This window comes from Podarcis filfolensis (assembly GCF_964270895.1).
Source record: "Podarcis filfolensis genome assembly, chromosome: 12".
Lineage (NCBI taxonomy): Eukaryota > Metazoa > Chordata > Lepidosauria > Squamata > Lacertidae > Podarcis > Podarcis filfolensis.
In genome coordinates, this window is record NC_139614.1 from 44661695 (window position 1) to 44674385 (window position 12691).

The 12691-nt window shown below is 41.2% G+C and overlaps 1 protein-coding gene across 7 annotated transcripts in view; it reads left to right on the forward strand.

The window, feature by feature from the left end:
• The window catches only part of DIP2C (disco interacting protein 2 homolog C), a 290921-nt gene that overhangs the window by 232623 nt on the left and 45607 nt on the right, over positions 1–12691 (forward strand). For all 7 annotated transcript variants that reach the window (XM_083579226.1, XM_083579223.1, XM_083579224.1 and 4 more), the window contains 7 exons: positions 979–1093; positions 3172–3311; positions 5713–5849; positions 7027–7235; positions 8030–8144; positions 10708–10909; positions 11846–11955. In XM_083579226.1, coding sequence (XP_083435352.1) covers positions 979–1093; positions 3172–3311; positions 5713–5849; positions 7027–7235; positions 8030–8144; positions 10708–10909; positions 11846–11955 — 1028 coding nt within the window. The remainder of the gene's footprint in view (positions 1–978; positions 1094–3171; positions 3312–5712; positions 5850–7026; positions 7236–8029; positions 8145–10707; positions 10910–11845; positions 11956–12691) is intronic.

A 12691-nucleotide genomic window follows, 5' to 3' on the forward strand; every position in this document is an offset into this window, starting at 1 on the left:
TTATTACGGTTGTTTTATTCTATACTTGCCCAAACAGGTCTACAAATCAGAAATAGAACATAAATAATACCAAAAAGAAATCACACCCACAATTAAACACAAAGTCATTAAATCTCAGATATCCTTGGAAATAAAGCTATTTGCACACAGTATCTAAAAACTAATAAATAAGGAGTAAGGTGAGACTCTTGAGGAAGCGAGTTCCACAGCCTCAGTGCCACCACTGAGAAGGCCTTGTTAGATGTTGCCACTCTCTACATCTTCAACAGAGGAGTCTCCATAGATATCTTGATTGGATAGACAGATTCATATGGGAGATGGTCATCTTTGAATTACCCAGACCCTCAACCTGTCTAGATTTATACAAGTAAAAAAAAACAACCTAGCACCTTCAATTAGAACTTGGAAACATCGTGCATGTATTTTGTACTTTTATGTGCATACCAAAGTATGAAAAATAAAAGTGAGATTAAGCCATTTAAAGCAGTTGGGGACAGTTTCTCTGCTGAAACCATACATGAAGAAGAACGATCTCTTTTTAAGTTGCCAACGTCCTATAACTTGCTGTGGGAGTTTTTGTTTTTTGTTTTAATTAAGGTGTAATTAAATAGTAAGAGCTGTTTTCAGCTCTGTACAGGACATCCCCAGTGGGATTCTAAGTCCCCTTTCCCCTTTGAAGAGCAAAACCCCGTACCGACTGCTTTCGGAAAGCCCTTGGTTTCAAAAGCAGATTGCATGATGTGGATTGTTCCGTTAGAAGCCTTCCTGGGCTCATGAACCTAGTTGTGTAGTTCTATAGATCTCACCTCATATGTCTTGAAAATTGTAACTAGGCTGGTAGCAAATTTATTTCTCTTTGGAGGGAATCTGTTAGATTCTTTTGCCACTTTCTGTTCATAATTGCTCTATTTTTGTCCTGGAAACATTGCTTATTGCCTATAGACCTTATATTGATGTCAGATTTTCTTTTTACTCCAGGGTCTATTTCCTCTTGTGATGCATTTCTTAATGTCTTCCAAAGCAAAGGCCTCAGACAAGAAGTCATTTGCCCTTGTGCTAGTTCGCCAGAGGCTCTCACAGTGGCTATTAGAAGGTACTGTATATTTAAATTTAAAATGAGTGATCCTGAAGGCAACATAGCTTCATCCATACAGCTGTCCCAGAACTGAATAAATGGAAAATATCAGTCACTGGACCTCTAGGAACTCTTTGGATCAGAAACTTTAAGTCACTCTTTCTTGTTATTAATTCTTTTTTTATTTTCTGTCTTTCTTTTTCATTAATCAGTTTATAAATTTAAAAGGTTCTGATATATTGTTTAAGTGTTTCTCATTAAAGTATTACAGGATACAAGATATTTATATATTTCAGACAGCTATATTAAACTTTTTGTAATCTATTTTTCCCCTTTTCTTTCAAAAGTTAATTTTCTCAACTTTAAAAAAACTACATCCAAGACTATTGTTCTAAAATACTTGGTTTCTTTTGATAGCTTTTTGAATGTTCTCTGGCATCTGAATCTTTTCAGGATCATCTTCTTATTCTCTGGCTTTATAGAGTTTCAATAAGGTTTTTGTATTCTGATGTCCATGGTTTCACCCACAAAACATACATGAAAGCTATTTACCTGAGGAGGTACAAGTCGTTTATAGATCCGGTGTAGCGGCTACACTGTTGGACCAGGTAGACCTGGGTTCAGATTCCCCATTTGGTGGATAAGCTTGGGCAGGGCACTATCTTTTGGCTTAGCCTATCTCACAATGCAAATGTCAGCATAAAATTGACAAAAAGAGAAGGTCCCACAGACAGAGAAGCAGAATACAAATGTGGTGATAGGCTTTGCATGGTTCTAATTTAACTTTCATTGACATGTGGCATTTGTGCCATGGCGAATTCTTCAGTAACAAACCAGCAATGATTCAAAATCATTGTCAGGCTATCAGGTGATGGGTAGCATGCAGAACATGTTGTTTTGATTCTTCTTATTTGACAACTGGATATTCCTTTTTAGGCAGGACAAAATTTGTGCATGTATCTTTAGAAACATGGGCTGCAACCTACAAATAGTCAAAGCATTTTTTAATCAAACAAAAACTTGAAGCCCTATTCGTGGTGTATGCCTAGCATCCCTGGACTTTAAGGACTTTGCAAGTTAGCACCAAGAGTTTGAAAATGCAGCAATAATGCTATTTGAAATGTTTTGAGTTGCTTCCGGAGACCATGCATTATGCACACTTAAATGCAATGGAAATCAGTGAAAATCATAAACCAATTATCTATATGCAAGATGAGTATTGGGATCTAAGCTTACTCTCTCTAATAAAGTTTATTTTCTTTTTGCGGTACTTGTACAGCTTATTTGTATCAGTGTTGAGTGATGATGGGACAAAGCTCACCTTAAAAATATACACAAGGTGGTATTATGTTCAGCATGGCAGTTGCAGAAGGGCACAGGCTCAGAGATAATGTTGATCAATAGTCTGGTTGAGCCTTCCTTCTAAATGATGGATATGACATTAATCACGGCCGCCCGTTTACCAGCCTCTCATTTGTTATGCCTTAATGCACATTAAAACCCTCCCATAACTGCAGTGCTCAGTCCTTTTTTGCTGGTATAATGTTGGGAGGAAGGGAAAAAGCCCCTTAGCATCTTTTAATTTAAATTTATGGCACCAGCCATCTTTCCCCCCTCTTAATGAACATGGTTAGCTAACACCCATCTAGTATTTCATGCATTGCAGGGAAAGCCATAGTAATTAAAGATAAGCCCTGCAGGCAGCAGTTTCTTGGTACGGATTGCAAAAGGCAGAGAGTCACACTCACTTCACTGTTCGATCTGGAATATGTCTTGGGATCTGCCTGCACTATGTGAAAACATCTGCCATAACTAAAAATGGCATTGAAAGAGCCGTGTCACTAAAACAAACACATTGACGCATTTCCTCTTTTGTACTTTCTCACCTTCAAGAGTCCTCTGAAAGATGTATGTTTGTGTTGACATAAAATAGGCTAGGCTCGGCTGGTTTTGTGTGTCAAGGCAAAAGGATCAGAAATGGAACAGTTTAAAGAGCTTTAAAAATAATAATCTTGTGGCCTCTGTGTATTGATATATATATAAAACATTGCAGATTGAGAGTTGCTGTCTATTTGACGTTTTCTTCATATTTGCAGGCCAACAGATGATAGCAATCAGCCGCCAGGCAGAGGGGTCCTGTCCATGCACGGTCTTACCTATGGAGTCATCAGAGTGGATTCTGAAGAAAAGCTTTCTGTTTTAACAGTGCAAGATGTTGGCTTGGTGATGCCAGGAGGTAAGCCCGCCCCCCCAAGCTTTTGCCAGGAAATAGGAAATCTGCTTTAAAAAAACAAAACAAAAACTGTGCTATTCAAATACATGCCACATTTCCACAGCGTAGATAAATAGCTTTAAACTAAATGTTGTAATTTCCCTACTCGGGAATCTCTGCAGTTATATATATGGAGAGGGTCTGAACTGCGGGCATGCCAAAAAACTCAAAGCAAATTTAACAAAAACCATAGGCCGTATTCATGATTCATAGACACACCATTTTCCAAATAGTGCCAACTCCATTAGTCAGTTTTTCAGAATTTTTTTTTTATATTTTCTTCCCCTCTCAGTGCCCTCTATGGAACATGTGTATACAATTATTATATATATATATATATACATATATATATATATATATATATATATATATATATATATATATATATATAAATGCAGGTTGTGATAACTTTTAGATTGATACCCTGACTCTGAACTTCTAAAAGTGGCATGAAGCTTTAATTCCTTTTATGTAAGGCCAGGTTTTTCCATGAAAGGGCCTCTAATAAATCATATGTGAAAACACACCCCTTTTTGTCTTCTTTGTTATAAAACTGCGACAAGGTGATGGTTTCTTTCTTCTTCCTTTATGTTCAGAACTCTTATTCTCCCTCCCCACCCGAAATGTGTGTCTTTATCTGCTTCTACAGCCACAGCTAATGTGGAGCTGGGTGCCTTGCTGTATCTTTTCACAGCGGATGGAAACTGGTTGCAAAGCCAGGGCTCCTTGCACTTATAAAGGCATTCTGGCTCTTGCTTAACCTTCTTTCCTCTGCCACATTGGCTCCTTTCCCATTTCTAAACATATGCTTGTCTCGGGATTTACTGCAGAAGCAATCAATCAGGAGTCCTATATGGCATTCCCCTTTTATGACCAAGATTGGAAACAGCAGAAACCTTAGGAGGCGGAGAAACTTTTAGCATGGTGGAATAATCTCCCATGAAGTTGTAGTGCAGGCTGATTCCTGAAGACTTCTTTTCTTGACGGTGTCATGTATCCCCAGCCTTAAATTTTTTTTAAAAAAAATAAGAATACCCTAATAATAAGTTTTAAGGTAAAGGGGACCCCTGACCATTAGGTCCAGTCATGACCGACTCTGGGGTTGTGGCGCTCATCTCGCTTTATTGGCCGAGGGAGCCGGCATACAGCTTCCAGGTCATGTGGCCAGCATGACTAAGCTGCTTCTGGCGAACCAGAGCAGTGCACGCAAACGCCATTTACCTTCTCGCAGGAGTGGTACCTGTTTATCTACTTGCACTTTGACGTGCTTTCGAAGTGCTAGGTTGGCAGGACCTAGGACCGAGCAACGGGAGCTCACCCCGTCATGGGGATTTGAACCTCCGACCTTCTGATCGGCAAGTCCTAGGCTCTGTGGTTTAACCCACAGCCGCGTCCCTAATAATAAGTATTGGGGCTGTTCTTATCCTTCTACATGCATCCCCCTTAACAGTTTTCCAGTGGTAAATTTGCATCATAAGAGTCTCCATGGCCACAATCCCAGGGAGACTCCAAAAGTGCAGATGTTAGTTCACATCCTGAGCAGCTATATGACATGAGTGCAATCATGTGCATCGTTATCTGGATATAAGCTGCATCTTGTGGGGGTTTTTTGTGGCTGCTTACAAAACACGCTGAGTTTTAACAAAGGTCTTCTGCCAGCTAAAATGCAACCTTTAGGTTTTAATTAGAAATGCAAACAAGTCTTGCAGGCAGGTGTTTCCATTTAAACTGTTAGGGTGAGGTAGGGACCCTACCAAAGAAAAGGAAATAAGTCCCCCAGCCTCTGCTTGATGGTTTTCTTCATTCTCTGACTTTTTCTAACACCCGAATACTTCGCTGTCACCTTATTCATTTTCCTGCTCTGAAAGAAGTTCCAGAGCTACACCCAACTCCACTTCGCTTTCTGAAACAGAATGCCTAGTGTGTAACCTCAACCCAAGATTTAAGGTGTGATTTTGTTCGGAGAATTGCCTCTGTAGCTTTCTCTTCTCGCTATAGCACTCAAAAACCTTCTTCTTTGGGAAAAGGTGTGTGTGTGCTGGCAACAGTAGTTACCGTGACAACCCTTCCCGGCGCTGAATAGAAGTTTGGCATTTGGGAGGAAGCTAACTCAAGATATCTTTCGTATTAGCTGTTTCAGAGCTTGAAAGACAGCGCAAGCAATTAAAGCCACATCTAACACCCCATGCAGGGTGCAAAACTAGATTTTGAAATCTCTAATGTTTGTATGAATACTGTGCGATAAAACTCTGAAATCAACTTGACAGTTTGGTTCTATTATCTACATGCATCTTTTGCAAGACTTGCAAACTGTATTTCCTTTAAAAAAAAACAACAAAAAAACTTTTTTGCCTTCTCTTAATAGCCATAATGTGTGCTGTGAAGCCTGATGGAGTTCCTCAACTCTGTCGGACAGATGAAGTAGGGGAACTCTGTGTATGCGCTATTGCAACAGGTACATCTTATTATGGACTCTCTGGAATGACCAAAAACACATTTGAGGTGAGTTTGAGTTCTACAAGTCTGTTCCCTGATTCAGGGTTTGTTGGGTTTTTGTTCTGTTTTTTGGTTGTTGTTTTTGGTGGACATGCAAAACTACTGACAAACTTTCCCGGCGGTTTTGTTAGACAAGTGATAAGGTAAAGGGACCCCTGACCATTAGGTCCAGTCGTGGCCGACTCTGGGGTTGCGGTGCTCATCTCGCTTTATTGGCCGAGGGAGCCGGCGTACAGCTTCCGGGTCATGTGGCCAGCATGACTAAGCCGCTTCTGGCAAACCAGAGCAGCACACGGAAATGCCGTTTACCTTCCCGCTGGAGCGGTCCCTATTTATCTACTTGCACTTTGATGTGCTTTCAAACTGCTACGTGGGCATGAGCTGGACCGAGCAACGGGAGCTCACCCCGTCGTGGGGATTCGAACCGCCGACCTTCTGATCGGCAAGTCCTAGGCTCTGTGGTTTAACCCACAGCGCCACCCGCGTCCCTAGACAAGTGGTACATCTAGCCCATTATAGCCTACAGTCACAGACAATAGCTTTCCTTAGGTTTCCAGCAGAGGTCTTTCCTATTGTCTCCTACCTGATAATTTAAATGGAGATGTCAGGGATTGAACTTGTGGTCTTCTGCATGCAATTCATATGCTTTGCCACTGAGCCCCGCATCTCACTGTTGGAACAAGAATTTATGGAGAACTTTTTTAAAAAGAGGAAAACGCTATCCCTTTCAAAACGTTAAATATTTTATACTGGAAACCATTTTATAGGAAGGGAAGGGAAGGATTGACTGTAACGTGGATGCACACTTTAATGCGTGTGTTTTATGCATGGTTTTATGATGCAAGGATGAATGTACCTGACTGTGCATCTTGGGAAAGGGGCTGCAAATAGATCAGAACCAAGCTCGTAATTCTTCCCTACAGAAGCCCACTCCTGACTTCCCCTGAGCTTCCTTCATTTCTGCAGCCAAATTTAGGGCAGGCAGGAAGGAAAAGCAGTTCAGTTGTTGCTCTTGTTAAATAGCTGGAAGTCAGGAGCCCTTGTCAGTGTGCTACAGAATCACCCAGAGATCCATCAGTGGATCCCGACCTATTTTCTGAACACTCTTGCTCTAGAGCCAACTCAGTAACAAAATAAAAGTTGATGTCCTGCACTTTTCTCTCTCTGTGTGTCCATCCTGCAGGTGTTCCCTATGACCAGTTCAGGTGCCCCAATCAGCGAATACCCTTTCATAAGAACTGGGCTGCTGGGGTTTATTGGCCCAGGTGGGCTTGTCTTTGTTGTTGGCAAAATGGATGGGCTGATGGTCGTCAGCGGACGGAGGCACAACGCAGATGACATTGTAGCCACAGCGCTCGCAGTGGAACCAATGAAGTTTGTCTACAGGGGAAGGTTTGCGTCACTTTTCTCCCCCAGAAATAAATACATATTGGATTGTGGAAAAGGCATTTGCATTGCTTAGAGCAGATGCTCTTTTCATACCAGAAAAAAAGCCATAGCAAAAACATTTTTATTTTTAAAAAATAAATTGTTTATTTTATGCATTTATATGCCATTGCATAACCAGGTTCTCAAGACAGCTTTTCTACGAGACCCAAAACAAGTAACTATTTATACAGAATAGCAGATCAGTAAGAAAACATAAAAAGCACCATGAAAATAGTGACAAAGCTAAAGCAAATTTAGAGCAGGAGCAAATTAAAAGGCCCAAGGAAATTAGAAAGGGCTTTTCCTGGTACTGAAATGACCTCAGAGTAGGCAAGTTTCTCTGGGAAAGGGCGTTCCATTGACGGTGTGTCACAAATGGAGCCAAATGCATCTAAATAAAAATGTGGACAGTGGTGGCTTTTTGCTGTTGTGTCGCTTTAAGCCTTATTTTTCTGCCGCATTGATGGGCTTGATCATATACAGAGCGATAACGTCTTCTGCGATGACTCTGTGTGTTAAGCTTTGGAAATCTGAAACAAGCTCTTCTTTTATAAAAGCTGTTCTTCTGCAGTGCTCTATTTTAAAATCATGTAGGTGTTGCGTGCAGCTGGCTTTTTCTAGAATAAATAAGAACTCTAGCCCCAATCTTCTCAATTGCATAACTAATGAGCAATGAGTCACAGAGGATAATGAAATACAGTTTTCTCTGCACTTGGTATTCTTACACAGTTATCTGTCCTGGTTTGCACACCCCACAGAATAGCAGTGTTTTCAGTGAGCGTTCTTCACGACGAGAGGATAGTTATCGTTGCTGAGCAAAGGCCGGACTCTACGGAGGAAGACAGCTTTCAGTGGATGAGCAGAGTGCTACAGGTACAGTTGCTTAAGCTGTAATCCGCAGGGTCAAATGGAAAGTTGGGGTGGCCAGATGTGCCTCACCTTCCCTGGAAGCATGAGCCTAAATTTCTCCATCTATTGCCACTCACATACAGAGGTGAGACATCAATATTCAAAACAAAAGCCATTCTCACTGCCACCCAATTAATCCTTCTGTATCCTCCCTGGAATCTTCCACTGCACAAAGAGTCATATTCTTTGTTTGGACAGGCTTTAAGAGTTAATTTTAATTCTCCTCCACCGCCTCTTGGAACAAGCGACTGCTACTCCCCTGTCTTCTGATTAGAGTAGCAGTAACCGTACTGTGGACTTGCATGAGCTTTAAGAAAAATCAAGGAATGGCGTGTGAAAGGCGGTTTTTCATGCCAGTGGAGAATATACAGCAGGATACGAAGCACAAAAGTGATACCAGCCTTGCTTAGTGGCTCTTCATTTTTTCACTTTGGTGTGGAGAACTAGCTTCAGGTCTTGGGTTCTCTGCAACCCACAGGTTGCTTAAGCACAACCTCACTGACAGCACCCTCCCCACTGTACGTTTGCACAGAAGGTGCCAAATATTGATGGTTGCATATAAGGTCTCTTGACACATGTTACTTCTTTGAGGCCTTGTGCACTCAGAGAGAGCATGGGAAGTTTTATAAACGTGGCAGCATAGCATTCCAGGTTGATTCAACTTGATTGAAAAAAGAAAATGCTTCAAAGTGGTTTTGTTTCAAGTGTAATGAACCATGTGGGGTAATGAGAGTCATAGCTCATAGGTAGCATGGTACTGAGTCGGGGAGGTGGGAGTTTTTAATTGCCTTGTGCATTTAATTTCACATTGTATTTAGCAGTGTGTCCTATAGTAGCAACACTGAGCAGAATAAAGCAAGTCAGAATTAATTCTATTTACCTGGGTGGTGGTCTCTCAGCCTTTTTTGTGTCGCATGGATTACATTTGTAATCACTTTTGGTAGAGGTCCCTTTAAGTAGAGGAATTCTGCAGGTGAAGTAAGTTGCTTCAAGAAACATTGATGGGCAGATGAAACCTCATCAGAAATGCTCCCTTGCTAAATCAATGGTTGGAGCTAAGGCTGGATCGGTGGGCGTGGCAGGGGTTGGATAGCACTGTCCCCTGTCATGTTTAAGTCTCATGCTGGATCCCACAGAGAAAGCAGCGAGACAGGCCAGATGTTGCAGGACCACGGATAGCTCCACTTGAGCAACTTCCTCTGATAGGGTTAAGAGCAGTCTGAGCCTTTTTAAGCATCCTCCTCAGTTCTGTATCCTCCCTTCTGGTGCACTCCTTGCAATGCAGGACCAGGATCAGATTGCTCAGGAGAAGGTTACAGATCCTAATGCTATGGAAGTTTGCTCTTGTGGGCTCTTGTCTATCAGCCCCAGTGGTCTTCCAATCTCCAAGAGCAGGCTTGAAGCTCTGGACCTGGTTTGATTCCATAGCTGGAGGCGCCTGCAACCTCAGACTCTGAACCTTGATCCTTGCTAGATTTTTGGGTCATTACAATGACACTCTGGTGGAATCCATGAGTTTATTGCATATTTGTCAGTGTTGGGACACACAGGCTCTCTTGCTTTGTAGTATAGACCATATTGTGCTCCTTGGTGTTGTCTAAAGCTATAATACTTTGAATATGTGTGCTGGTAAGAGCAAGGTCACATTTGTTATTGTGAGGACAACCAGTATGTTTTGAGATTCTGGGCAGTTTTGAAGAAGCTCATTGTATCACATAATCAGCATACTTTTGACCTGGAAGTTCATGACGGAGAGCGGACAGTTCATCCAGGATCATCTTCTACAGTTTTCATACACAAACAGTGAGCTAGTAAGACTTAGGCAGGAACGTGTTCTTCTCTTTCTCTTGCCTCTGTAGCAATTTGAAATCCATGGTTGTAGGAGGATATACATACATACATATATGGTGAAAAAATCATTGAAACAGGCTGTTTCTGCTTCAGTGTACAAGACTGCATTAAAATCAAATTTACTTTTTCCATAGGTATAATTAGTCTTGCCTTGTAGTGCACATCTGATGTGCACAGTGACTAAGGAGCCATGGACCATTTGGTTTTGACATGTTTTGTATCTCTGAGTTTGCTTATTTGAGATCACCAACTGAGTAATCTTGACAGTCTCAGACTTTTTGTACTTCTACCTTGAATTCACAGTACATTATTGGATTCACATGACATTATTGTTTTAGAGCCGGCATGTCCAACAGGTCAATTGCGATCTACTGGTTGATTGCATGGGTGTCTCAGGTCGATCGTGGACTGAAGGAAAGTGATCTCCTGGGTGTTCCTTATACCTCCCCTTAAAAAAGCTCAACAACTTTGGGTAATCCTCCCATAAAAAAACTCAACAACTCCTGGTAATGACAGTGGGTGGATCACAGCCAGTATTTTTATACTGGGAGTAGATCACAGTCTCTTGGGAGTTGGACATGCCTGTTTTAGAGGGTAGAGAATTTCCAAATAGCTTTTTACAGCTCCTCCTTGCACATCTGACCTTGCATTAAATTCCCTTTTTTAATGTTTCTAGGCTATAGACAGTATTCATCAAGTGGGAGTTTACTGCCTAGCCCTGGTACCAGCAAACACACTCCCAAAGACTCCTCTAGGTGGAATCCACTTATCCGAAACGAAGCAGCTTTTCCTCGAAGGAGCACTGCATCCCTGTAATGTGTTGATGTGTCCACACACCTGTGTAACAAACCTGCCTAAACCAAGACAAAAACAGCCAGGTAAGCTCAATGGCTTCATGAATAATAGGCTTACTGGATACTTTAGGAACATAGGAAGCTGCCTTTCTACTGGCCAGATCAGTGCTCCATCTAGCTCATATTGTCTACAATGATATGTTCATTAGTCGTTGAGATGCCGGCTTTAGTACATAGGTATTGCAGAAAATTATTCTGATCTAATTGAAGATACAAACTGTTGATGCTGCTCTGTGAACTTGCTGCATGTTTCCCTTGCTACTCAAAAAAGCCATTGGGCTGTGGTGTTTGTTGAGCCTCCCAGCAGTAGTGGAAATCTGGAAAGGCTCACCTTGATGAGAAGGAAGGAGATGCTGCTGGGCAGTGGGCTTTTTATTGTCTGTTATCTTGGTTCATCTAATCTTCCCTGCTCCTCCAGCTCTAGGGAGATTAGCTGAGAATGATAACTAGAGGTAAAAACTCACTGGTCAATGATGTCTCCTTGCCTGTCATGAGTTCTTCTTCTTATTATTTTTGTAAAGCTTCTCCAACTTTCCTCCACCTCTGCGAGTCATTGCAATTCTGTAGATGGGAAGCTATCTTTTCTTATTAACATATGCAGGGTAGAAGAGTCAAGGTTCTGGCCTCACCTTAGCCATATTGGTTGACCTCTTATTCAGGGGTAGAAATGTTTTTATGTTCTTGTTCTGTTGTCATCTAGGTATATGTGTGTCACTTCATGAAAATGCTTGTCAGTCATTCTTGTTTATTATGGTTGTATAGTAATATCAAGCGGAAACCAGCCCACAAGGGGAACCTATTCTGTTGTGTGCTGAACATTTGCATCTAAAGTAGGAGATACTTAGCACATTTAGCAAGTTTTAGCGCGTACTGTGTTGCCGCATATAGCGGTTTGAGTTTTGCATTGTAGTACTTGCATGTTGTTGTTGTTTTTATTGTACTGTAAACATCTTTCTATAGAAATTGGCCCTGCCTCTGTGATGGTGGGGAATCTCGTCTCTGGAAAAAGAATTGCTCAGGCAAGCGGCAGAGATTTGGGTCAAATAGAAGATAACGATCAAGCCAGAAAGGTAAAACAGATAACCTTCCTTATAGGTTGTGGGGCTTCACAGAATGACATTGTTGTTGTACGATACGTGCAGCGTTTATTGGACACATGCGGGCAAACTGAAAACTGGAATAGAAGTTTTTTTCTTGTCATTTCCAGATCTCGTAGTAAGGTTGCGATTTGCTTTGAACACATGCTGGAAAAGCAGGATAGAAATACTTCAAATAAATGAATAAATTCTAAAAGCCGGGTTTCATTGAACTGATGGTTGTGTGAACAGGCCTATATTTCATTGCCAGTATGTGATACAGAAACCAGATGTGGCTATCACTTTATAGCACTTGCAGACTTGATTCTAAAATGCATTTTTTTTTTTGTCTTTGAGAATCTGTGTGTGTGTATGTGTGTGTTTATGGCTGACGTGATAATTGTTATCAACAGTATTCAATGTTAAAGTTGCCCCAATAATTCCTATAAATGTTTATTGAATATATCTCTTGGATATATTGTTTCCTGCTCATATAACCATGCAGATATATCTCACAGTCTTAAACGGTTTTAAGCCTCTTAAGACAATAGAGCATTGCTATGTTGATTGATGAACAAGATGTAGTACAGCAGTTTATTTTAAATTCTTGGCTTTAAAATACTTATATCCTGCCTTTTCAGTTTTCCATTCCCAAAAGTATTAAGTTTATTCCTCCACAATGATATATGCATGTGTAAAACTGGCAGCAGTGTCCAAGAGGGGAAGGGGC